Source organism: Pituophis catenifer, unplaced genomic scaffold, assembly GCF_029215685.1.
Source record: "Pituophis catenifer annectens isolate HBS135680 unplaced genomic scaffold, rPitCat1.0.hap2 SCAF_13, whole genome shotgun sequence".
Classification (NCBI taxonomy): Eukaryota; Metazoa; Chordata; class Lepidosauria; order Squamata; family Colubridae; genus Pituophis; species Pituophis catenifer.
Window position 1 is genome coordinate 22,780,959 of NW_027256893.1, and position 27,833 is coordinate 22,808,791.

The 27,833-nt window shown below is 40.8% G+C and overlaps 1 protein-coding gene across 1 annotated transcript in view; it reads left to right on the forward strand.

Moving 5' to 3' along the window:
* The window catches only part of CDH13 (cadherin 13), a 443,006-nt gene that overhangs the window by 190,946 nt on the left and 224,227 nt on the right, over positions 1-27,833 (forward strand). Inside the window, exons 3-4 of the mRNA XM_070952954.1 lie at positions 1,744-1,952; positions 24,851-24,967. Of these exons, the coding sequence (XP_070809055.1) occupies positions 1,744-1,952; positions 24,851-24,967 (326 nt within the window). The remainder of the gene's footprint in view (positions 1-1,743; positions 1,953-24,850; positions 24,968-27,833) is intronic.

Consider the following 27,833-nt stretch of genomic DNA (forward strand, 5'->3'; position numbering starts at 1 on the left):
AATAGAATAGAATAGAATAGAATAGAATTTTTATTGGCCAAGTGTGATTGGACACACAAGGAATTTGTCTTGCTCTGAATTCATCTGAAAGATGGATCAATTCAGCCTAAAATTGCTGAATAGCATCATCTATGGAGATTCTCAGTTCTCCAGGTCATGGTTGTCCCAAAGGTGCTTTTTCAAGAGTCAACTGGACTTTCTGGTTTTTCTTTGAAGACGTTTCGCTTCTCATCCAAGAAGCTTCTTCAGTGTGTGTGGGTCTCTCTCTCTCTCTCTGTGTAACACATATTATTATCTACCGATAGAAAAGTCTATGGAGATTCTTAATCATCCAAGTCATGGTTGTCCCAAAGGTGCTTTTTCAAGAGGCAACTGGACTTTCTGGTTGATTCATTGGTTTTATGCAGGAATCTTTCCATCTTGCCTGAAGGTGCCAAGGTCTCAGCAAATTCTCTACTAGGGAACCATATGGGTTGATTGGTTCTCCCATTGATTTCCATATGGGTGTCATGCACGTAAGTTGTGTTTTCATAAATTCTGCATCTCTTGAGCGCTGAAAACTCAACCGCCCATTAGAGATGGTTCTTGGAGCTGTAGATGTGATCAGTTTTCCATAAAGAAAAGCCGTTGCTGAACATAATTAAAGTAGTCTGCACAATAACAATTATCACACAGCTGAAGTGTGGAAATTCATATATTTAGGGAGGCGCTTTGATTGTGAAACCAATCATCCTACAGTAATTTCCATCAAACCAACAGAATTGGTTCTTTAATATGAAGCAAAATTATTATCCCAAACTGCTTTTGTTAGCCTTAAGGATTTTAGATGGCCAGGCCAGGCCCCAAACCAATTATTCCATAATTATTTACTGAAAACATTTTGTTCAAGCCTGCTGTTTCTCGCCTTATAAACCATGGAGTAACTACTCCCACAGTAGTTGCTATAATTCAAGTAGGTTTAATCTAGTTTCCGTTAATGTTTTGGTGAATAAATTTCAATCTGTAGCATGCTGGAAGATGCCTTTTCTTTTACCTTTATCAGGTGCACAATAGCTCTGAAGCACTTAAGGGGGGAAATGGATTCATATATTGTATAAAGCCATAAAGTGCTGTCTTTTGTTCTGGAGTGGATGTAATAAATGTGTGAATCTAACCATCCAGCCTTTCTTTGTGAATCACCAATTGACATTGGAACATGTTTTGTGACATTGCTGCTAAACCATAAAAGGTTATATAGTTTAAAAACAAGATTGTGACGGATATGCAGAATCAGGTCGGATAGACAAAGAATAGTACTGAATATTGGATTATATATTAGTGTGAGACAAACCATTATGGTTTGTAAACTGTGATTTACAATTTAGCATTGTGTATAGTATGAGTCAGTTGGAGAGCTGCTGACACCCTCCCTCCCTCCCTCCTTCCCTTTTCCCCCTTTCTTCCTCCCCTCCTCCCTTCTTTTCCCTTCAGCTTTTCCTTCCTTCCTTCCTTCCTTCCTTCCTTCCTTCCTTCCTTCCTTCCTTCCTTCCTTCCTTCCTTCCTTCCTTCCTTCCTCCTTCCCTCCCTCTCTCCCTCGTTGTTCATTGTTATAGAACTGTTTACAATGATTAAAACTGAAAGCATTGGGCCAGCAATATTCCAAATAAGGCCTCTAACATAAGCCAACTAGCTATCAATGGCATGATATTTCATGGATACTTTTGACCTTGTTTCTTTCTCTCTTTCTCTCTCCCTCCCCTTTAGTGGTATTTGATGACTGTCAAGAAAATCACAAATTGAACTTTGAAGTGTCCAGCCCAGACTTCAAGGTGGAACCCAATGGAGCTTTAGTTGCATTGAGAAATTTATCAGATGCTGAGAGAGCTTTAGTCATCCGTGCACAGTCAGCCCAGGCAGAAGATACAGCAGAAGTATTGATTGTCGGCAGAAAAGAAAAATCTGGTTCTTTAAAGGTAAGACAGAAACAAAAATAAATCAAATGTGGCGGATGATGTGCATAAATTAGTTGAGCGCGCAGCGATACGATAATAGAATTTTTCATTTCGTCAATTGAGCAAAACTATGGTGTTAACAAAACGACCGAACTATTTGCAGGAGATAAGTTACTGAATCACAGAGGAAATTGTTCATATATTATGCAGGCGAAGCTATAAACTTATACACCCTTGTGGATACCGAATTAATTGGTTTTACTTCCAATTAAATGTATGGCGTTTTGGAGTGCATAATAAATGGGGCAAATTAATTGGACTTCATTTTACCTTTTAACCTTAAAGCCCTATCTGATTTAAATAAAGGCCTCTAAAGTAGTATTGGGGATCTGAATCTATAGAGGCTTAATTTTTTTTAAAAGCTTCAGAAGAAATTAGATTTGAATATTCACTGGAACATATGCTTTGATGGAGAAGGACATCCCTCTTTTTATTCCCCTTATATTACTCTATGTAGCATTGGGTGCATGTGTAACAATTAATGTGTGGGGAAATTGGGCAGGAAAACTCTAGGAAGGCCTCCAGCTTCAAATTTGGCTTATAAAAAGTGAAAGAAAGTGAGGTGGACTCTGTTTCACCATATCAAATGATGCAGCAGGATTTGAGAAAGTACAATAATTTAACTTTATTAACTGGTGTGATATACATATGCACTGTAGGAAAAAAGCAGGCAATGCTGGAGGGTGGAGTTAAACACGTCATTAGCTTAGATTTGTTACGCTGTTACCAGCAGTCCAAATCCAACTCCTCTGGAATACTGTTGACGCTTATCTGATGCCAATTTAGTACTGAGCTTTTGTTGAGATGAATGTCAGGTGCAAAGGATCAAGACCAGGGGTGTCAAACTCACGTCGTCACAGCGGAGTCATGTGACATATCGCCACTTTTTTCCCCTTCGCTAAAATGGGCGTGGGCAATGCATGATGCATCTGGCCCATCAGCCATGAGTTTGACAGCCCTGATCAAGACCATATGTTAAGATTTAATGCTCAAAATCAGTTCAAAGATTTAATGCTCAAGCTTACACACAAGAATCTGTTTGGTGTATCAAGAAACTGGGAGACAGTGAGTTCTAGTTTTACCTTAGGGCACAAAGCCATCTAGGTAACATTGAACCAGTCTTAGGAAGGAAGCTATGGCAGATCACTTCCTAAAATCTTTCCATGAAAACTTTGGTGCCATCACCAAGAGTCAGTAAGTCAACAAAACAAGCCAAGAACGCACTGAACCTTCCAAATATTTATCATGATGATTATTGCCGAATCAATTATGACAATAATTCGAAGCAATGATTCGGGTTGAAGCGAGAACTATCACTTTATCCCTAATAATCATATTAATTATACTGAATGTTAAACTCAACTGAACTGAAATAATCTAATGGTTCTCCTGGCCCCATCTACATATTTTTGGGGTTTGGTTGTTGTTTTGGGAGTGCAATTCAGAGGGGGTATTCAGCCAGTTCAGACCGGTTTGCTCAAACCGGTAGCCCTGACTCTATGCCTATCCTATTTAGGCATGTTTTTAGCCACATACATGCGTGCATGCCGGGTGCATAAATAAAGCACATGCGTGGAAGGCCGTGCACATGCATGGACAAGGCGCACACACTCACATTTGCACGAACCGGTAGGGAAGGTAAGTGAATACTACCCCTGGTGCAATTCCTTATATTCCATTCATAAGATGAACTGATTAGCTTTATTGGAAAAGGGAGATCCATGGCTAAGAAATCAAATGCATCTTTTAAAAAAAGAAAGAAAGAAAGAAATCGGCTTGCATCCTGATCCAGGCAATGGGTCAAGCTTCAAATAAGACAGCTAAGCACATGTGATCTCCCTGACACACAAGCTCTACCCAGGGCTGATAAGCTCAGTCTGGGAAAATAGAAGGGAATGAAAAAGATAAGATTTTCAGAGTTTCTCAAGCTAGACGTTTTGAGAAAAGAAGTTCAAAATAAGCCGATGAGTTGGCAGGAAATGAGAGAGAGCTCTTGTTGGAGTTTTGAAAACAGAGAAGATGATGGTTGGCAAAGTCAGCTGGATTTAAGCAGTTTTGGCTGCCGAAGAGCTCAAAGTTCCAGGTTGTAGGTGGGTGTGAAAAGACCATTGAAGAGATCCAGAGTGAACCGGAGAAAAACATCATACCTGCTTCAGGTGTCATTTCTACCATACATGGATGGATGACCCAAAAGAAAAGAGAATCAGGAAGGGAAAAAAACCCAGCATTACATCTACCCCAAAAATTGCCAATTAAAAATATTGCTTTTGATGAACTCTAAGGGAGAAGGGGACAGGAATAGCTACACACATAGGAAGAGGTTTAAGTTGGTTAATTGATGGAGGGAAGGAGGAGAGGAGAAGGACAGGAGAAAGAGAAGGAGAGGAGGGAAGGGAAGGGAAGGGAAGGGAAGGGAAGGGAAGGGAAGGAAAGGAAAGGAAAGGAAAGGAAAGGAAAGGAAAGGAAAGGAAAGGAAAGGAAAGGAAAGGAAAGGAAAGGAAAGGAAAGAAAGGAAGGAAGGGAAAGAAAGAAAGGAAAGGAAAGGAAAGGAAAGGAAAGGAAAGGAAGGAAGGAAGGAAGGAAGGAAGGAAGGAAGGAAGGAAAGGAAAGGAAAGGAAAGGAAAGGAAAGGAAAGGAAAGGAAAGGAAAGGAAAGGAAAGGAAAGGAAAGGAAAGGAAAGGAAAGGAAAGGAAAGGAAAGGTATTCTACATTTTTATAGGAATTCAATCTCATAAATATATGAGGTAAAAGATTCAAGGCCTTTTTTCAAATTAATTAAAATATTCCCTGCCAATGATGCACCAAAAGAATAACTGAAATACTAGCCTTCATTTCTCTACTGTGGCATTTAGCACAGAGGAAGATAGGACAGTGACTTAGAAAAAAATTAAGCCAGGTACCTTCACAGACCTATAATTTAGGATGACAAGGAAGCCATAATGAGGAGATTAGAAAGGATGAGTGATCCGTTCTCTGACTCTTCCACTTAGTTCCCTGGCAGGAGGCAGTTTCATTGTTTTTGCAGCAGGAAAGAGATTCCGCCAGAAATCTTCCATGTAAAGGCCACATTAGCTGTAAAAGGAAGACCGAACAAGCTTTAAAACATTTCCTCTGTGCTTCTGATGTCTTTTGATGTAACTCTGAGCTCTGGGTGGAATCCTTTTGCAGAGTGCGTGGGCACAGGGCTTGTTTCATCCCTCACATTGTGTGGACTTCATTTGAACCCTGGCGTTGAGACCACCACAATCTTTTACCAAAATTGAAAGGTTTTAAAAGGCCCAGTTTAATATTCACATTACAAATCTGTCTTTTCTTTTTGGTCCTCCATGAACAGATGTAAGGCTGTTGTATCCTTGCAGTTGGGCCTTTTCTGTGGAGTCCCAATACCTCAGAGATTAAGAGAGAGATTAATTCCAGTTCCTTTCTCCCTGATGATGACAATTTCTTCTCCTCCTTCTCCTTCTCCTTCTCCTTCTCCTTCTCCTCCTTTTCCTTCTCCTTCTCCTTCTCCTCCTCCTCCCTCTCCTCCTCCTTCTCCTTCCCCTCTTCCCTCTCCTCCTCCCCCTCTTCTTCCTCCTCCTCCAGCTTTTCAAGGACCACCACATCTACCACTGGAATCTGTGAGCCTTTTTTGTCTCAAAAGTAGTGGCACATATCTTTTTTCCTTTCAGCCTAGGACCCAAAAGAGAAAGTGTAGAGTCTCACAAATTGCAGCATGTGATTGTTCTAATGTGTGTTGCTACCTCTGTGGTCTCACAAATCTATCTACAACAGCAGAGCCCAAGGGAGAGCCTTCAGATTATCACTATTCTGGATAATATGTATGATGGTATCATTTTCTATTAGCCATTCTTTTTCTTCACTCATTATAAGCTCCATCAAAGCATTTTCTGGGAAAGATATCTCTTTTTCCACCCTCCTGCCATGGAAAGATCAGAGAAGAACTAGCAATTCTAAAGTGAGAGGGGGGGAAAATACTGAACCATGTAAGTGAAGAGCATAAATAATTCTCTTTGAAACAGTAAAGAATTAGATGCATTTAACTTTCTCTTGAGTTATCCAAATTTGGATACCCTGCAAGGATTCCACCTTCCATGAAAGTGTGGGAAATTAAGATTTGTCTGGAATGTAGGCTTTTGAGTGACATGGTCTTCAAGGAAACACAATGTCAGGGTAGTGATTTAAGAGCTGATCAGCTGTTGCAATGATGCAATAATGCAATAATGCAATGTGATGATGGGAATGAGTCAGCAAGGTTTTTGGCTGTTATCCCTTTAAGATCCTATATAATAAGAAGAGGCCCTGTTAGGGCATCTCTTTCTCGCTGTTTGTTTTTCCCTGCTGTAATTGCTGATTGTTTGACCTCTGACTATAGAACATGTATGTATAGTATATATTCTTTTGTTGATAAAACTACTATTTATTACAAACCTCTGTTTGCTGTTATTGCTCCTGGGTTGTCTCATGTAGTAAATCTGTGCGCACTCTGACACACAAAATCCAGTTGCCTTTTGAAAAAGCATCTTTGGGACATGCTTTACTCAATTAGCTGAATTTTTGGAGTTTGTGTGATGCACCCAATCTAAAAGCACATTCTGAATTACTTAGCTAAAGTGTAGGTATCAATCTGTCTTTCTCTTTTTAATAACATTCTAATGTATTGGGTTAATCCAGTCCAATTTATTATTGGTAATTATTATTTGCTCAGCACATGGTACATTAAACTGTGTTTGGAGAGCCATTTATTAATTGGAAAAAGACTTCGGGATGATCATGGCATGTAATAAGTATCTTGATTAAGACTTTTTTGAAAGCCTGCAATGGCAGAAGGAGGCTATTAATTTTGACCCCTCCATAAGAGGCAATTTCTTAAAACTGTGGAACACCTGTCAATCATTCATAGATTACAGGAACCTACAAGAGACAAATCAATCAAGAAATGACATGCTTATCAACAGAAGACATTTAGGTGGGAACCGTAATGAGTCAAGCCAAGCAATCTCTGAACGATGCTATCAACACAATTGAACTTGAAGAGTCTTGGCTTGGCTTTTTTTTTAAAAAAATATTGTTTTATATTGAGGAAGCTCAGAGATACAACACCTGTATCTACAACAAAATTGGCTTTGTTGCCAACTCCAGATCCAGATGGGACTAGCAGAATGGAATTGTGCAAAGTAGGTTCCGTTGGTATATAGACTGAACTGAATAGCTATGCTGGCTGGGGAATTCTGGAAGTTGAAGTCCACAGATCTTAAAGTCACCAAGGTTGAGAAACACTGTATTATGGCCACCGGCCCCTCCAGCAGCCGAATCAGAGGAGGAGGAGGCATGGGAGTCAGGGTCAGCATCAGAGCAACCTGAGAGCTCCGAGGGGGAAGAGGGAATGGAGCTGGCAGAGAGAGAGAGAGAGGGGGGGGGGGCAGAGCCTGGGCAGTCCATCAGCCCTCAGATGGAAAGTCAACAGCCCCCAGGTCTGGAGGTGGCTGATGAGGAAGAGGAGGAACAGCTGGGCCCAGTGCCTGACACATGAATGCACAGAAGAGGAGAGGAGAGCAGTGGAAATCCATGGGCCAATCCTTGGGATGGGAGAGCCACCGCTGCTAGTGAGGCCCCACCCTAGCTCTGGGGATAAAAGGCAGAGGGTGGAGATGAATAGATGTGACAGACAACTATTCATCTCCTGGCTGTCTGAACTTGTTAGCCTGCAGTGAGAGAGAAACTTTTTGCCGGGGCTGCTGGCGCTCCTAGTTAAGGAATTGTTTGAGTTCACGTCTGAAGGTTTGTTGTGTTTGGGGAGCTGGGTCAGAATACTAATATTAGATTATTAGCATCAATCATTGGTTGGACTCTACCACCCTTCCTTTGAACATTAATTGGAAGTGGTATCAATAGCTTGGATAAAAAAATAGAGTTGTTAAATGCACACAAGCTACAAGTGCAAAATACCATTAATATTTTAGGTAGAAATAGTCTCTAAGGCTATAAAATATCTCCTGTCTTTGGAAGGAGATTTGCAAGCTGCCAAAACTTGTACGTTCTCCACTCGGAAGTGTGACATTCAGTGACATCACTAGCTAGAATACCTTGTTATTTTTATTTATTTTACTTTGGCCCCAGTGAAATTGCTGTCAGCTCCTGAGTGAGAAAGCTGAGAAAACTTCTAAAGTTTGGCTGTCAATATTAAATCACCGAGAAATATTACTTCAGCTAACTCTTCCGCCGTGCCCATCAATAACAGCTGCTCAGCTTTGTCCTTTGAAGAGTTCAAATTTACAATGAGCTCAAATGTGCTGTTGTGGCCAAATAATGATGGTTGTGTTTTGTGGCAGTGCTGGTTTCCAAAAGAGCTTGTCCTAAACCCCAGGGTGACAAAAATCACTTCTCTTCTCCCTTGTCTCCTTCCTTCTTCCCTTTCCTTCCCTTCCCTTCCTTTTCCTTCCTTCCTTCCTTCCTTCTTCCCTTCCTTCCCTTTTCCTTCCTTCCTTCCTTCCTTCCTTCCTTCCTTCCTTCCTTCCTTTTTCCCTTCCCTTCCCTTCCCTTCCCTTCCTTCCTTCCTTCCTTCCTTCCTCCCTCCCTCCCTCCCCTTCCGTTCCTCCCTCATAATTTTTCTCATTCTCTTTCATATTTTCTCTCTTAATCCTCTCTGTGTCAGCTTCTCTCCTTTCCTCTTCCTCCTTCACTGAAAACTGTCTCAAGCCAGCCATAACTCCTCTAGAAACTTGAGTTGACTGCATTCTGGAAAGTCTGCTCTTACAGCCTTGAACAATGAGGCAGCATAGTTTGAATTCCCTTGAGTGGAACTGAGCTGCCTCCTAAGTAACTTTTGATTAAAACACTTAATCTGGACAACAGAATCAGCTGAGAACATGAAAGTACCTTTCTTTGGAATTCAATATTATATAAAGCCTGAGCTTGCACATTAAGAGCAGAATGCCGGCTGAAGATTTGATTTTGGAGAAAATTTTGGATTATGCGGAAGCCGACAGACTGACTAAAGCATTGAGAGATCAAAAGGACTCCGTATATTTCCAATGTTGGGACAAATGGTACGTTTGGTTGAACAACAGACGCCCAAAAAGTCAAGTATAACCAGGATTATGTTTAATATATGTTAAATCTGACTGAAGCCTACATACCGTAGAAAGTGTAAATATCATGTAAAGTTCCTGTCGCGATCATTTGTTTGACTATTTCTTTTTTTTTTTGATGTATTGTTTTAAATAAATAAATAAATAAAAAAAGAGCAGAATGCTTTTGAGATTCAAGGAGGGGGAGGGGCAGATAATAATTTTGACTTTGTATGTGATACAAAATTCCTTTCATGGCTATTTAGAGGATGAATCAGACATATTGGATGTTGCAAAATTGCATTACTTCATGATGTATTTGTGATCTTCCTCTAAACAGGAAGTGTATTTTCCCTCCTCACATATATACAGACCCAGTTAAAACCTTTATATAATGAAGAGTCTGTAATAAGCACAAACGAATAGTTCTTGATTAGTGATCACAGCTGTTTTTGTCTGAATTGCAAATACAACAGCTTGAATAGAAGACAACAGAGAATAGCCAGGGGTGGGGGAGGGGCAGAGCAGTTAGCAATATAACTTTCTTGCCCTCGTGCCAAAAATAATACAGTTAGATAAATAATAAATAAAGTTAGTTTTACCTTGAAGCTGTTTTTGAACAAGAGTGTTGTAAGGAGAGAAAATTTTTGAACATGAAAAGTTACGTTGCATTTGCATAGCAACTGGTTTGAATTTTGAATTGAGATGTGCTAGACCAGGAATTCACTACTTCGGTTAGTTAGAAAAGCCTCTGGAGCTTGGGGAGGGCAAAAACGCCCCCCCCCCGTGGTGCAGGAGGACGACTAGGCCATGCCCATCATGGCCATGCCCATCCAACAACTGGGCAGAGAACCCCTTGCTAAAATTTTTGAAGCCCACCCTTGTGAATGCTCCTCCTAGGATGTGAGTCTCTTTCATGGCTTAGCGAGAGACATTTTCTTTTTATGGTTCTGAACCTTCCCAATTGCTTCCAGTAGAAATACAATGTATGGACCTGATCCCTCTTGTTAGTTCACCTCTGTCACTGCCACAGTGAAACATACTAGGTTGTAACAGCTTAAAAGCAAGCTGGCAATCTCAGGCATATCTAGGCATGACTCTGCTCAATGCTGGGTTGGTGTTCTCGCTGAGATGATCGGAATGTTTCTCCTTCTTCTGAAAATACTTAGCAGGGAGTGGCTGATGGAATTCAGGGCAAGGCAGAACCCCATCCTGCTGGCTAGCGACCTACATATAAAGAATAAGAAGGAGCCTTGGTAGTACAGTGATCTAAAGCACCCTGTTATTAAGACCAGCTGCCTGCAATTTCTGCAGGTTCGAATCTTACCAGGCTCAAGGTTGACTCAGCCTTCCATCCTTTCTAAGGTAGGTTAAATGAGGACCCAGTTTGTGGGGGCAATAAGCTGACTTTGTATAAATATACAAAAGTATGAAGGCTATTGCTTAACGCACAGTAAGCCGCCCTGAGTCTCCGGAGAAGGGCGGCATATAAATCAAATAAAAAAAAAAAGATATATTTCCCAAGATTGTCTTATACGCCAGCAATTTAACTTTAGGTTAATTTTTGAGGGGCTCCAACAAAGTTGAAGGAGTCAACCTATTCTCCAAAGCACCTGAAGGTAGGACAAGAAACAAAGGATGGAAACTAACCAAGGGAAGAAGCAACCTAAAACTGAGGAGAAATTCCCTGACAGTGAGAACAACTAACCAGTGGAACAGTTTGTCTTCAGAAGTTGAGGGTGATCCATCACTGGAGGCTTTCAAAAATAGATTGGAAAGCCACTTGTCTGGAATGGTATAGGGCAGCGGTCAGCAATCTATGGCTCTTTCATCCCCCTGCTGTGGCTCCCTGTTGCTTAACATATGAGTCAAAACCATCAATGTGTGGTTCCTGCCGGCACGCGATTTATTGAACTTTTCGACCCCCGGTAGGCCAACCATGGATAAATCCAAGAAAAGAAAAGTTTAAGAAGCAAATAATGTTTAATTCAACTACATATGCTAGTTATGTGGCCGCTCAGGAAATAGTCAGGCACAGGAAGGTTTTTGTGGTTCCTCGTGTTTTCTTTTCTGTGGGAAACAGGTCCAAATGGCTCTTTGAGTGTTTAAGGTTGCCAACCTTGGGTATAGGGTTTCCTGCTCAAGCAGGGGGTTGGACTAGAAGACCTCCAAGGTCCCTTCCAACTCTGTCATTCTAAATTCTAGGTTTATGTGAAAAATTTTCATTTATGTTTCCAGAAATGAGAAGAGAAAGGAAGACAAAGGAACGATGGGCTGTTCAAGGATAAATGATGTGAATTGATTTCCTAGGAAGTTTGTCATCTTAGTTGAAATGATTTTTTTGTCAGCTTTAGAATATCCTGAGGTGAAGTTAAAGAATTACTGCTGGAGATATAAGACAGGACCCTGTTTCTCCAATGTTTGTATTCTTTCTTTCTAAAATACATCTTTAGAACTCCTTCAGACATACATATGGGTGTGATTATTGGTCCGAATCTGGTCGGGCCAGCATAAAATCAATTATTACTACAGTGTGCAGCAGCTATCAAAAAAGCCAACACAGTTCTAGGCTGCATAAACAGAGGGTTAGAATCAAGATCATGTGAAGTGCTAATACCACTTTATAAGGCCTTGGTAAGACCACACTTGGAATACTGCATTCAGTTTTGGTCACCACAAGGTAAAAAAGATGTGGAGACTCTAGAAAGAGCACAGAGAAGAGCAACAAAGAGGATTAGGGGACTGGAGGTTAAAACATATGAAGAACGGTTGCAGGAACTGGGTATGTCTAGTTTAATGAAAAGAAGGACTAGGGGAGACATGGTAGCAGTGTTCCAATATCTCAGGGGCTGCCACAAAGAAGAGGGAGCCAAGCTATTCTCCAAAGCACCTGAGGGCAAGACAAGAAGCAATGGGTGGAAGCTAATCAAGGAGAGAAGCAACCTAGAACTAAGGAGAAATTTCCTGACAGTTAGAACAATTAATAAATGGAACAACTTGCCTGCAGAAGTTGTGGATGCCCCAACACTGGACATTTTTAAGAAGAGGTTGGATAACCATTTGTCTGAAGTGGTGTAGGGTTTCCTGCCTGGGCAGGGGGTTGGACTAGAAGACCTCCAAGGTCCCTTCCAACTCTGTTATTCTATTCTATACATGGTGTTGAGTTTCTGGGAATTCAACAAACTCTGCAATTATTGGGGTTCCTTAACAATAGTATTTTGTTCTCATTATACCTGAAGAGCTGATAGTGAAACTCAAAACTTTGGGTACCTAATGAGAAAAAAGGATTCATTGGAAAAGGTGTTGGGAAAGCAATAAGAGAAAGAGATGGCAGAGAATGAGAAGGTTAGATAGTGTCATCCACACAATGAACATGAACTTGGACAAGCTCCAAGAGACAATGGAGGACAGGAGAGGCTGGCGTGCTGTGGTCCATGGGGTCACAAAGAGTTGAACACAACGACTGAAGAACAAGCACAGTTCCTGAAGAGATATCTGCTTACATGCAACTCTCCCTGCAATTATAATCTAAAGGTCTGTGAATTTTAATTATTATCTATTCTGAGAACCAATGTGGGATGAAGAAAAAAATGCATACATCAAGGAGAAATTGTGCTGGGGTGCTGTGAAGAAAGTAACTCTATTCTCATATCTGATCTTTATGGAGAAATAACTACATAAATGTGTGTTTTTTTTAAAAAAAGTGCAGCCGCGGTAGAAGAGAAAAATTCACAGACAGAGAAATCAATTCACACTCAGGCACCTGAATGCTGTTTGAAATATTAAATACAAATTGGAATTTAATGATCAGGAATAGAAGCTTGGTATTCAATGGAAGCAAGAATAGTTCTCTCTCTTGGAAAATGATATTGTTACATTGGCTTATTTTTTTTAACCAAAAGAAATAAACTCCTGTAATTTTATCTCTAGTTGCTCTCTCTGTCTGAATCTTGGAGCAAGTTAGGATGGGCTCATTCAGAGTCATTCAAAGAACCGTATAAGTAGCAGAGGGGGCATCTCATTTTAACACTGGCCTTCCCAGCAGATCGGAAAATGGAAAACAGACCTCGGTGCCTTATTTTTCTTCTCCGACAGACCAACTCCTACTCTTCCTAGCGATCAAGAAGCATTCTTCTAAGCAAGAACTCAGATGATTAAGACACAGCAGGTACCAAAGTCATCTTCACGCCGTTGCTGTTGTAATAACCGAGAGTTCATTAAATTGTCGTCCCCGATTCTTCTTGAGCAGCGTGGCGAAATGAAAGTGTGAGTTGCAGAAAGGAAAAAAAAGGTGATGACCGCATCAATCCTGGATGTTCAGCAAGGGCTTTGTCTGAGTCTAAAGCCAGGGCAATTCAAGCTGAGGATCCTATGGTTGCGTCATAGGATTGGAACAGAGGACGTCCGTTTGTAAGCTGTGAGTTCCTCAGGAGCAATTCATCCGAAGGTTGGCAATGGCTCCCTTAAATGAGCTTCATAAGTTTCTGCTGTCCTTGATCATCAGAGACAAGGTGAATTTGGATGTATCTGTTAATGTGCAGTGTAGATAGTTAATTGTGATGGTTTTAAGGAGCCTCTATGTGACTCTCTTTAAATAAAGCCAGTTTGGTGTAGTGCTGAAGGCACCAGGCTAGAACGCAGGAAACCAGGAGTTCAAATCCCACCTTAGCCATGAAAGCCAACTGAGTGATCTTGGGCGAGTCATGCTCCTTCAGTCCAACTCACCTCACAGGGTTATTGTTGTGGGGAAAACAGGAGGGGGAACTTGTATTGGATATGTTCACTACCTTGAGTTATTTGTGAAAATAATAAAAGTGGGGAATGAATGGATGAATGAATGAATGAAGAAATAAGCTGTGATTTATTCCCTCTTCATCTTGAGTGAGCAAGGACAATCTGTTTAGATTGAAGAATGGAAATTCCATTTGTCAAATTTGGGGAAACTCAACTGTAATTGTTTAATTTTAGCCGACTGGGTGAAGGTATCTTCTATGGTACATCACAATACTCATCAGTTTTCCCTCTTGGTTTAACTTCTACCACATTGCCCTCTCTGGAAGGGGACCTTATTCATTGTTTTCTCATTTACTTTTCTGCTATGCAAATTTGGGGCACCTCAATACTTTATTGAGAAAACAAACAGATTAACAGAGTTGAAATGGACCTTGTAGGTCATCTAGTCCAGCCCAAGCAGGAGACCCTACACCATTTCTGTCAAATGGCACTCCAATTTCTTCTTGGAAGCCTCCAGTGATGAGGCTCCCACAACTTCTGAAGGCAAGCTGTTCCATTGGTTCATTTCTCTCACTGTCAGAAAATTTCTCCTTATTTCCAGGTTGAATCTCTCCTTGTTCAGTTTCCATCCATTATTCCTTGTTTGGCCTTCAGGTGCTTTGAAAAATAGTTTGACCCCCTCCTCTCTGTGGCAGCCCCTCAGATATTGGAAGATGGCTATCATGTCTCCCCTGGTCCTTCTCTTCACTACACTAGCCATGCCCAATTCCTACAATTGTTCATTGTTTGTTTTAGCCTCCAGTCCCCTAATCATCTTGGTTGCTCTTCTCTGCATTCTTTCTAGAGTCTCAACATCTTTTTTTTAATAGTGCGGTGACCAAAACAAAGTATGGTGTATCTCCTTTTCATAATCAGTTGCTCACGTGCTATGAAATGCCACCAGTAAATGGGCCCAGGAGGAACTAATATGTGCAAAGAGGGAGAAAAATGTTTTTAAAAAGCACCATCTTGTCTTTTCATAAGCTTAATGAGAAGCTTTTTCCTACACTTTTACTTGGAATCCCCATGAAATAAGCTAAACATTTTCTTACTGCCCCCCAATAATTGCATTTCGTTGGCGTATTACATGGAACTGTGTGATATAAGGTCGCACCTTAAGTGTTTGACCGTATTTGCAACTTTGTGTACCGAATTGTTAAGCTCTTCACACCAAGCAGTTAACGTCCGTTAAGTAATTGGGAGGAAGAATAAATGCCAAGACCAGACTGTGAAATGGATTAAGGCAGTTGCATTCTTTCTTTCTTTCTTTTTTTTTTTTTTGGTTCTTTGGGAAGATAGAAAGGTGGAGTAAACTGGAATTTTTTAAAAAAAATGAGTGGTAGGGTCTCCGCCTACCTCTTAAGTAAGCGTGTCATGATTATTCTCTGTCAGCAATGAAGAAACAGTTTGACAACAAGCAGAACATCCATTCCTTGGATCTTTCTAGGCATAATGGAGATTTGGGTGAAGGACTTAACTTTCTACTGCACTCTGAATTATTCTGTAATACCATTGTAGACGTCTGGGTTTCAGTGTGACCAAAACCATGCACTAAATAAATAAATCTCTCTAAATTGCGCTTTCATCTTGATAACTCTTCAAGGAAGTTGCTGTGAATTGCTACCATGGAAAACCAAAGCAGGGAGTTGGACTGGAAGACTTTCAAGGTCCCTTCCAACTTTGTTATTCTATTCTATTTTATTCAATGTCACTATCCAACCCTTTTCTTAGGGAAAAGCTAAACCTGTTGAACTGATGAGAGAGCAAATGAAGGCAAAATAAAATGAACCTCAGCTTTTAACAGACAGACGTTCAAATATATCCAAACTAATTTTTCACCAAGGAAGCAGAAGGTTGGCCCACTGCTGTGATTTTTAGGGGGAGGATCGTTCTCCTTGCTCACTCATCAATCTTGCAAGCTGATCCCACTTTTTAGATCTCACCGTGTTTCCTTTGTTGAGAGAGGGAATTATTTCTGGTTACATACCATCCCTCCAACCCCAGAAGGAATTTGCAAAGGACCCCTGCTGTGTGCTCAAACTTCTCTTCTCATTATATTTGTTTAAAGTGCCTTCCCCATGTAAGGATGCCAGTAGAGTTTCCATAGATTCATATGGATCATTTTTATTTCAATGCCGACCTCCAGCAAGGGAGAGGTGTGCTTGCTTGCTAAAGCCAATAAAATATCTAAAAGTAATTTTTACACACCGCGCTATGGCTTTAGGGAAACGAGAAATTGTTTTTGTGCTTCGTTCTCATCATAGAATGGAATCCATATTGAATGAGCATCCGAACCAGTATCTATAATGGCATGTCATGGAATATTAGATGGAGACGTACACTTTCATATTTATTACTTTTAAAGTCACACTTGGAGTAGGGTGTCAGCTGCAATGAAATCTTGGCAGGAAGGGTGAAGTATGACATTGGGCAGGGAAAGGATTGACAGCCTGATCATTTGAATTAGTTGGGGGCAATATTGCACATTTAGGATGAGAATAACAGGAAAACAAAAATCAGAAGGGACCTGGGAGGTCTTCTAGTCCAACTCCTGCTCAAGCAGAAGATCCTATATCAGTGATGGCTAACATTTTTGCTGTCGTGTGCCAAAAGCAGGGGTCACGTGGGGGGGGTCATGCGCATGTGTGCCCACACCCATAATTCAGTGTGCTCCGTCCCCACGCAGGCGTGTGGGACCTCCCTGCACTCCCCCCACTTTTTCCAATTCTGTTATTCTGTTCTGTTCCGTTCCATGTAATCTTAATGAATGTTCAATTACTCAAATTGTACTTTTCATCCTGGCCCATAAATGTGCAGATCTTGGTCTGGAAAAAGTTGTTCAACCTTCTTGAGAAGTTTACTTTCTTTTCTAGACTGCCAACTTTAAAAAAAAAAAAGTGGGGGGGGGAAATGCATATTTTCGGAATTACTTTCTGCAGATGTATGAAAGCCTGATAGGAAGAGAGTTTACCTGAAACCCATTTGCAATGCAAAACGTCATGGCTGTGGTAGATTTTTCAAGAAAATAACCCATGCCTATCATTTTGGTGAGTGGCACATGAGTGAAAGGAAGGGTGAAACTGATTAGCAAATCATATTTCTTTGCCCGCAACGAGATTCTTGGGAACTAATGAATTCAGGCTGAAGTTATATTCTGTGAAGACATCCCAGACAATGGTGTTATGACTAATAGTATAGAGTGACAAGATATAAATCATCTTCTGTATTGCAAATATGTACTCTTCAAGGAATGTACAGCTTGTCTCCCAGTTGTGAATATTTTTTTAACTAGACAAGAGAATGCATCCATAACAAATCTGGTGGTTTGATATTTTTTCCCCAAACAATGGACAGTCCTGGAGGATATGGAGGCTAAAAAATATGAAGAATATTTGCAGGAATTGGGTTTGCCTAGTTTAATGAAAAGAAGGACTAGGGGAGACATGAGAGCAGTCTTCCAATATCTCAGGGGCTGCCACAAACAAGAGGGAGTCAAGCTATTCTCCAAAGCACCTGAGGTCAGGACAAGAAGCAATGGATGGAAACTCATCCAGGACAGAAACAATCTAGAACTAAGGAGAAATCCAGTTAATCAGTGGAACAGCTTGCCACCAGAAGTTGTGGGTGCTCCATCACTGGAGGATATTAAGAAGAGATTGGATAACCATTTGTCTGAAGTGGTATAGGGTCTTCTGCTATGCTTCCCTAGTTGGTTGGTTGGTTGGTTGGTTGGTTTATTATAATAAAAAATGACAACGGACCACAATGAGAATAATACATCAGTATGATAACCAAAAAGATGATTTAGCCCTTTAAGCCTCAGAAAAGCATTGATAAATCATCTAAAATAAACATAGACGCTGATGATTTTTCTCTTGTTGCAAAAATAATAATAATAAAAAAATGACTGCCCTCTGAAGACCCCAGTTGAGAGGTCAGACCAGTTAAATTTCTTTTGGTTAGGCGGTTGCACGCCTGATCACCCAGGATACATTTAATGGTTAGTGTAGCATTGCACAATCATTCTGTTTAATGAGCAGGACGCTATCATCCCAGCTGTAGGCAGAATTTACAGCTGGCTCAAATGAAAATATGCCCAGTAATGTAAATAATGATAGAAGAAATAGCTTGCCCTGTTGGTGGCTAAAAAAAACAGCCAATCCAAAGGTGTTTTTTTGCTTTTTTCTGCCAATTGTCCTAGAGAATAATTTATGCTTAGACAGCAAGGAAGAGGAGGAGGGGGAAGGAGTGGTAGTGGAGAAGGAGAAGAGGAGGAGAAGCAGTGGTGAAAGGAGGAGGAGGAGGAGGAGGAGGAGGAGGAGGAGGAGGAGGAGGAGGAGGAGGAGGAGGAGGAGGAGTGATTGTGCAGAAGGAGAAAGAAGGAGAAGGAGAAGCAGTGGTTAAAAAAAGGAGGAGGAGGAGGAAGAAGAAAAAGGAGTGGTAGTCGAGAAGGAGAGAGGAGGAGGAGGGGGGTTCATTAAACCAAGTCCCACATTAAAGGTTTGTGGGGTCCTGGATGCTCTCTGAGCTTGGTTGTTTTCTTGCAGACAGTTTTGTGACCCAACTAGGTAACATCATCAGTGATAGAAGGAAGTGGGGTTTGCAAAGAGGAGGAGGAGGAGGAGGAGGAGGAGGAGGAGGAGGAGAATCAAGTAACAAGAACAATCTCAGATAAAGATAAATATGTATATTTAAATGTAGGTCACATTTATTTTGCATCTGCAATGCTATGGGATAGTCATATGGTCTGATCCAAATGGGCAAATGTTCTTGGTTTTAGATTTAATTACTTTCAGGAGTTGCATTGCTAAATGATGTGTCGATAAGTTTGGGTACCCCTGGCTTCGACCCCTCAGCCTTTAGGAAACTGTAGAAGGAGGAAGCTGGATGTCTTCACCATAACTAACTATATTGTCACTGTAAAACAGCTACAAGGGTATACTTCCTTTTCTTTTTTTCCTGTTGTGGGTTTTTCGCTTCACCTTTAAAGCACTTTTTAGATATAGTTTTTGAACGGATTTGCATTATAATTATCTTTGCGTTTTGGATTTTTCTTTTTTTTTTCTTTTTTTTTTTAAGCAATAATAAATAAACCGTATTCGGTTTACTTTGTTCCCATGAAAACTGCTGTCTCTACTGAGAGTTATCAGAAGAAGGGGAGCTGAGAAAAGGAGTGGCTTGTTCCCAGGCAGGTGTCTGTAAGCAAACAGCCCTTTATATAAAAAAAGGAGTAATTGATCTCTGATTTATTTAAGCAGCTGTTCTCCTTCATGAAAGTAACATCCTCTTGAGCTTGGTGTACTGGCGGAGTTTTCAAAACGGGTCGTTCATAAATGCGAGATTGTTTGAATAAAACAAACAAGGATTCGGCAAATATTTGGAAAGCATTAACTATCAACATGCATGGGCTTGTATAACGGCATGGGCTTGCTTGCCGGTTTTGTACAGGTAGTCCTCGACGTACGACCACAATTGAGCCCAACGTTTCTGTTGCTAAGTGACACACTTTGTTAAGCCAATTTTGGCCCCGTTTACGGCTGTTAAGTGAAGCGCTGAAGTTGACTGAGGGACATGGTTGTTAAGTGAAACTGGCTTCCTCCTTGACTTTGGTCACAAAAGGGGATCACGTGACCCGGGGGACACTGCAACTGTCATAAATAAGAGTCGGTGGCCAAATGTCTCAATCTGAATCACGTGATCATGGGGCTTACGACAACGGTCGTAAGTGTGAAAAATGGTCCCTTGTTTCAGTGCCATTGGAACTTCGAGCGGTCACTAAATGAACCAGGAATCCTGTGCCAAGGTTTACTTGAGAGATGACAAGAAGTAGCAGCACCCGGTCAATTCTACTGAAGCAGGGTTAGATCTGGGAAGACGTTCAACAGGAACAGGAATCTATGTCTAGATCAGACATATACCCTGCACCCTTCTGATATATTCCAGCACCCCGTAAAAAAATAATTATATGCATATAATTCAATGGTGATATTCAGCCGGTTCAGACCGGTAGTGGTGACCTGTGGGTGGGCCTGCCCCCACTCAGCCGCCCTGGCACTATGCCATCCTATTTAGCCACGTTTTCTAAGCCACGTGCATGCATGTAAGATGCATGTGCGAGCAAAGCACATGTGCAGCTTGCGTGCAAGCTGTGCATGCTCACATTTTTGGTGCGCGGTGAATCGGTGGTAAAATTATGTGAAACCCACATCTGATATAATTATACTATAATTCTGAAACGTCTAAATTCAAGTTTTCGCATCCCCTGGAATATCACCCCCAGTTGGGAAGCCCTGGTCTAGATTATTGCTAAGGAACAAGAACATGATGGATTAATTCAGGCTAGGAGCTGCACTTAATTTAAGGAAGCCTTTTCTTTTTTATCCTGGACAGATATTAATTATATCCCGAGCATCTCTTTGAAGGCAAGAACTTATTGCATTCCAGACAAGATCAATTTCCCCATTAATCTGGCAATGTAGCTGCCACGATTGGACATAACAAATCGCTAAAGAAGCCTTGATCCAACTGCAGTCTTCCCCATCTCTTTATTGATCCTTGTCTAAACAAGAGGTCCATAACCTTGTATAGACCTCACACTTCCCCCAAAGTATCATTGTATCATTATTATTATTTTAACAGGAAAGAAGGGGGAAATTCTCAAATGAATAGGAAGTAAACTAGGAGCTGCGTTTCAATTTTTTTTTTTTTTTTTTTTGTGCAAATGAAAAGAAGTGTTTCTGCCCCTAAGAGATGGGTTATATCTAACCTTCCCATTTCTTTCCCTGTGTTCTTGTAACTCCTCATTGTTCCCTATTCTCAAGGATGAATCAGGATTAATATTGGGATCATAAAGCCACGGTAAATGTTCTGTAAATTGAGTACAATAATAGTTTGTTAACAGTGGATTTTAAAATTTTAATCTTGTAATTTATTTTTTCTTTCTTTCTTTCTTTCTTTCTTTCTTTCTTTCTTTCTTTCTTTCTTTCTTTCTTTTTTTCTTCTTTATTAGCCAAGTGTGATTGGACACACAAGGAATTTGTCTTTGGTGCATATGCTCTCAGTGTACATAAAAAGAAAGGATCCATTTGTTAAGAATCATAAGGTACAACACTTAATGATAGTCATAAGGTAAATCATACTAGGAAACAATCAATATAAATCATAAGGATACAGCAACAAGTTACGGACATACAGTCATCAGTGGGAGGAGATGGGTGATAGGAATGATGAGAAGATTAATAGTAATAGTAATGCAGACTTAGTGAATAGTTTGACAGTGTTGAGGGAATTATTTGTTTGTGATGGCGTTTAGGAAAAAACTGTTCTTGTGTCTAGTTGTTCTGGTGTGCGGTGCTCTATAGTGTCATTTTGAGGGTAGAAGTTGAAACAATTTATGTCTAGGATGCAAGGGGTCTGTAAATATTTTCACAGCCCCCTTTTTGACTCGTGCAGTATATAGGTGCTCAACATTTTTTTTTCTCTTTTTGGAGTTTTTATTATTATTTTAATAAAATGAAACATCTGGAAAAAAATTTTCACTACCTCTCAACTCTCCTTAAACCCTCTAAAAGTCAGCTACACCCCCACCCCAAATATTTGAACCGATTCCAGCTTCAGGCTGTTTTTGTGGCATCAGGAAACTGGAGCTATTTCCTTGCAATTGCCATTGGGGATTCTACCAAATTGGAAAGTGAATTTTATTAATTTAAACTATGCGAAAATGTTACTGCTTCATTTCTGCTCTATCAAACCGAGCTGAACTCATATATTACCGGGCATCAAATAGAAATAAACCACTGCTCCCTTGGTCAGCCATAATGGGATACATATGGATCGTCTCACCAAGGATGAGTTTGGTTCTCATGGTGATAGATGGCAGTCCATGCTTTCACTCATTCCCTTGACAACTTGTAATGAAGATTTTGTGGCGAAGAATAATGGTGCTTGTTAGTAGTAGGCAGGCTGGCCATTCATTTAAATTGTAAAAGACATTAGGGTCCCTGGGAGATTTTCCCAGCAGATAGGTGGAGAGATAAACAAGCAGATTGGAGAGGCTATGTCTGATGTTGACAAACCCTCAATAATGGTCAGGATTTTCCCTCCCTCCCCCCCCCTTTTTTTTTTTTTCAAATTGAATCAGTATATTAGCTTGTATGGGTATGGATCAAAAGTCTAACATGTCTAAAAACCAGAGAACTTTTACAAGCTTTAAGCTACCTAGAGTTATCGTGTGGTAAGATGGACGGATAATAATTTTTACAAATGACAGTTGATAGATGATGATAGGTAGATAGATAGATAGATAGATAGATAGATAGATAGATAGATAGATAGATAGAGGATGGGTTGCTGGGGGTTTGTAGGGGTTCAGGAGGACCTCTAGCTAAGATTCTGTGCAGTTCAGAGTCCCCACGTGGCCCATTTTGGATGCAGGTAAGTGCAGGGCACGCACGGAGGCTTGAGGAAGGCGAAAAATGAGCCTACTGGAAGTTCGGGAAGGCCGGAAACAGATCCATTTCTGACCTCCAGAGGCCTCTGGAGCCTGGAGAGGCCATTTTCACCCTCCCGGAGGCTCGAAGAAAACCTCTGGAGCCTGGGGAGGGCAAAAATGCCCCCCACACACACACCGTGGTGCAGGAAGCCAACTAGACCATGCCCACTATGGCCACGCCTACCCAGCCCAGAGAACCCCTTGCTAAAAATTTTGAAGCCCACCCCTGAATAGATAGATAGATAGATAGATAGATAGATAGATAGATAGATAGATAGATGATAAATAGATGATGATGAAGATAGATGATGAAGAAGATTGATAGATAGATAGATAGATAGATAGATAGATAGATAGATAGATAGATAGATCAGTCCTTGGTGCTCCCAGAGCTTGGTTGTTTTCTTGTAGACATTTCATTACCAAACTAAGTAACATCATAACTGGGTAATGAAGCGACTGCAAAAAAACAACCAAGCTCCATGTACACCAAGGACCCCACAGTCTACTTACTGTTCCTACTCCTCCCCCTCCCCACAAACCGAACTTCCTTCTAGCACCGATGATGTTATCTAGTTGGGCCATGAAACCTCTTCAAGTAAACCAACTCAGAGAGGTCCAAAGGCCCCTCCTTTCAACCCTGAGCTATAAATATTCTCCTCTATCATTATTCTGAACATGAAAGTGATAAAACGGGATCATAATCGTACTGTTCTGTTGTTTTATATTTTGTATCATTTTGAAATGCTGTAAGCTGCAGTGAAGGTTTGTGCAAATTGGTGGGCTTTGAATCTGACAATAAATAAATATATTCAGGGATGTGTGCAGGCTTAAAACCGAAGCCCTGAAAATTTTAAGTGGCAATAGTACGTATTCAGATTGCAACACAAAAAGGCCCTATTAATTAGCACAGTCAGCAGGCCTGATTCCCAAATGGGATCTGCAGTTTAAATTATAGACCTAGTCCTTCTCAATTAATAGTGATAATTAGAGCTAAGACAGCCTCATGCAAAAAAAAACCTCTTTTTTCAACTCCTACCATTCTACCAGCAAGTTATTCAAAAAGACCAAGGTTGTGGGGGGTGGGGGTGGGTGGGGGGGGAGAAATCTACCAATTCAAAGTAAGGTTACATCCAGATTTGGCACGTTAATATTACCAGTTAAACAAACTCATATAACACCACATAATATTGTGATAAAAGACTACAGCGCTTGCATGAATCATTCTCTGACTAAGCCAAAACAAAACATGGTACGGAATTTGCATGTGAACTTAATTTAACAAGAATACTGGGAAAACGTAGGAGTAGCGGATCAGGGCTGCAAAAATCAGACGAAGCAGTCGATGGAAAGGAAAGGAAAGGAAAGGAAAGGAAAGGAAAGGAAAGGAAAGGAAAGGAAAGGAAAATGGATAGAGAATGAAAGGGAAAATAAAGGAAAAGAGGAAAGAAGAAGAAGGGAAGGGGAAAGGAAAGGAGAAAGGAAAGAGAAAGGGAAATAAAGGGAAAAATGGAAAGGAAAGGAGAAAGGAAAGGAAAGGAAAGGAAGAAGGAGGAAGAAAAAAGAAAGAAAGAAAGAAAGAAAGAAAGAAAGAAAGAAAGAAAGAAAGAAAGAAAGAAAGAAAGAAAGAAAGAAAGAAAGAAAAACTCTTTGCATCTGTGTTGGCTGTTTGCACATTTTGAATTGCGATGGATGGATTTTGTGATCAGTTACAGCGATGCTACAATCTTATTTAGATAATCCACTCCTGGATTCACTCCCAGGACTCAATTCACAAGACCGGTTGTGTCTTTTCATTTGCTAGGAAGGGAACAAAGAGCTCTATCAGTCCAAGAACATAGAGGTCAGATCCTTCTAATTCTTCCAAGTCGTGGCAAAGACCCACGGCAGGCCATAACATGGGACATTGACAAATGTCTCTCTTAGTGATAGATAATTTGGGCTCAGCTGGGCTCGTAAGTTGAGGTCTACCTGTATTATGCTTGGACAAATTGTGCAAATGGTTACTGAAAGCTTATTACTTGGTCTTAGGCTCATGGACATTGTGGTGATGTCAGGCCTGGACGCCATCTTTTGCATTGGGCCTTCAGACCTGCCACATTTACTGGGAAACTGGGAGGGGGGGATTGTGTGGAGCCAGAGTGATATATAGTCATAATAACATTCCTTTCTCAGAGAGTCAAGGACATCTTGCCCCGCACCTGGAAGGCTGGAACTAGGAGGCATGTTCAGTTGGGATGGTGCTTTGATTGGATCATGTGATGAACTTGTGGTTGCTGGGAAGGGACTTGAACTTTTCTTTGGATGGGGAAAACCTGGAAGCTCTCAGATTCGGGTTTTCCCAGATGTGCCAATATGACATCTCTAATAAAATGGAACTTTGAGGAAACTCAAGCCTCGGAGATTTATTTCGTTGGGGGTGTTACTTGGAACTCTGACAGGTGATTGTTCTCAAGAGTAACAATGAATTGTGGTGTCCTTGCAAGCCATGGTCTAATTTAATTCATTGTTCTATTCCTTCTCAGGAGCGCTTTAAAGCAGAAGATGGTCTTGGAAGCGTACGACAAAGAAGGTCCATTGTTGCTCCTCAAATTTTAATTCCCGAAAATCAGAGACCCCCGTTTCCAAAACTTGTAGGCAAGGTAAGAAGTAAAACTTACTCTGACCTTAAATTTATCAGATTGCTGATAGTTTTTTATATTCTTCTTCTTTGCAAGCTGTCTTTGTTTTCCGTGTTCCTCCTTAAGTATAATCAAAGAGGCGTGTTTCGATATCTAGAAACAGGAGCACTTATAAATTTCTCCTCCTCCCAGTTTCTTTCTCGATTTTGAAGTTTTCTCCAGTAAATGTTCCCTGTGAATTCAATTCATTAGAAATCTCTTTTTCTTTTTCTTTTTTTCTGGGTATGTTACACCCAATTTGTACATTTGTACATAATGTCTTGCAGTTTTTACGAAAGTGAAATTATATTTAAAATAAGATGCGCTTTTGCACATCTGTTGCTTGTAAGTTAGTAGTTAACATATACTTCAGATGTGAAGTACAGTAGTCCATGACTTACAAAAATTCATTTAGTGACCATTCAAAGTTACTGAAAAAGGGACTTATGACCATTTTTCACACGTACGACCATTGCAACATCCCCATGCTCATGTATTCAAAATTCAGACTCTTGGCAATGGGCTCATATTTATGATGGTTGCAATGTCCCGGGGTCATGTGATCCCCTTTTTGTATCCTTCTGACAAGCAAAAAACTTCTAACAAGAGAGTTGGAAGGAACCTTTTGAGTCATCTAGTCCAACCCCCTGCTCAAGCAGGAGACCTTACACCAAAGCCAAGTCAACCAGATTCACTTAATAACCGTATGACTAACTTAACAATGGCAGTGAGTTGCTTAAGAACTGTGGCGAGAAAGGTCCTTAAAATGTGGCAAAACTCACTTAACAGATGTCTCACTTAGCAACAGAAATTTGGGTCTCAACTATGGTCGTAAGAATAGAATAAAATAGAATAGAATGGAATGGAATAGAAATAAGACTAGACTAGAGTAGACTAGAGTAGACTAGACTAGACTAGACTAGACTAGACTAGACTAGACTAGAATAGAATAGAATAGAATAGAATAGAATAGAATAGAATAGAATAGAATAGAATGGAATGGAATGGAATGGAATGGAATGGAATGGAATGGAATGGAATGGAATGGAGTGGAGTGGAGTGGAGTGGAGTGGAGTGGAGTGGAGTGGAATGGAATGGAATGGAATGGAATGGAATGGAATAGAATAGAATAGAATAGAATAGAATAGAATAGAATAGAATAGAATAGAATAGAATAGAATAGAATAGAATAGAATAACAGAGTTGGAACGGATCTTGGAGGTCTTCTAGTCCAACCCCCTGCTTAGGCAGGAAACCTCCAGTGGTGAAATTCAATTTTTTTTACTACTGGTTCTGTGGGTGTGGCTTGGTGGGCGTGGTTTGACTTGGTGGGCATGGCAAGGGGGATACTGCAAAATCCCCATTCTCTCCCCACTTCTGGGAGAAGGTTATTGCAAAATCCCCATTCCCACCCCACTCTGGGGCCAACCAGAGGTGGTATTTGCCCGTTCTCCAAATTACTCAAAATTTCCGCTACCGGTTCTCCAGAACCTGTCAGAACCTACTGGATTTCACTCCTGCTACACTACTTCAGACAAATGGTTATCCAACATCTTATTAAAAACTCCCAGTGTTGGAGCATTCACAACTTCTGGAGGCAAGTTGTTCCACTGGTTCATTGTTCTCACTGCCAGGAAATTTCTCCTTAGTTCTAGGTTGCTTGGCAACTGACTCATATTTATGATGGTTGCGGTGTCCCGGGGGGTCACGTGATCCCTTTTTGCGACCTTCTCACCAGCAAAGTCAACGAGGAAGCCAAATTCACTGAACAACCATGTTACTAAGTAAGTTCGAGGACTGCCTGTACCTCATGCTGAATCCTTGCATTTCCATAATGAGGGGAACAGAGAAACATCTCGAATCCTAGAGTGGAAAATAGCTGTCAGTCTGCATGCATAATACTGAGCTAAGCAGAGCATTCTCTATCTGACAATTTCATCTGCCCCCATTCCTACCAAAAATCCATTTTGATCTGATTGAACATCTATGCAGCAAAACAACTTTTGCATAGTGTTTTACCAGCATCTAAATGCATATTGATCAAGGCAGCCAAAAAGCAATATTGATATGATTTTTTGTACAAGGAACTGAGTTGTTCTTTGATGTACATTTCTGCCATCTGCGTGAGCCGAGGCTCAGCATTTGCAAATTTTCTGTGCAGAAAGAATGAATGAAGGTTGGCATTGTGCTGAAATTATGAAGGTTACCGAATGCGCCTTTATGATGTGTTTGCATTGCAAAAGAGGAACCGAGGATGGGAAAGAGTTAAAGTAAACCAAAGGGGCTTGAATGCCAAGATTAATTTGAAAATAATAATAATAATAATCTTCCAGATCAATTGGGATTCGGAAGAAAGACTGGACAATAAAAGAAACCATGAAGGGGAAGGGAGAAATCGGATCTACTCTCTGTAGTAATAGAGAAGCTTGAAATTTTGTGACTATTGATTCACGAATGGTAGAAGAAAGATCACTTTGATGGCAAGAAATGAGTTTTGACACAAACTCGGTATCGTAATACTCCTTCCTAAATCTGAAACCAAATTCAGCAGGAAAGCCATAGCCTCTCTCTGTAACAGAAATAACAAGAGTTGGAAGGGAATTTGGAGGTCTTCTAGTCCAACCTCAGCTCAGACAGGAGACCCTATACCAGTGATGGCGAACCTTTTTGCCATCGCGTGCCAAAAGTGGGGGGACTGCGGGGGGGGGTTGTGTGCATGTGCCCACACCCATAATTCAATGCGCCCCATGCCCCCGTTCATGCACGTGCGATACCCCCGCGCTCCCCCCAGTTTTGGCACATGATGGCACGGTGGGCCTGGTAGGCCCGTTTTTCACCCTCCCCAGGC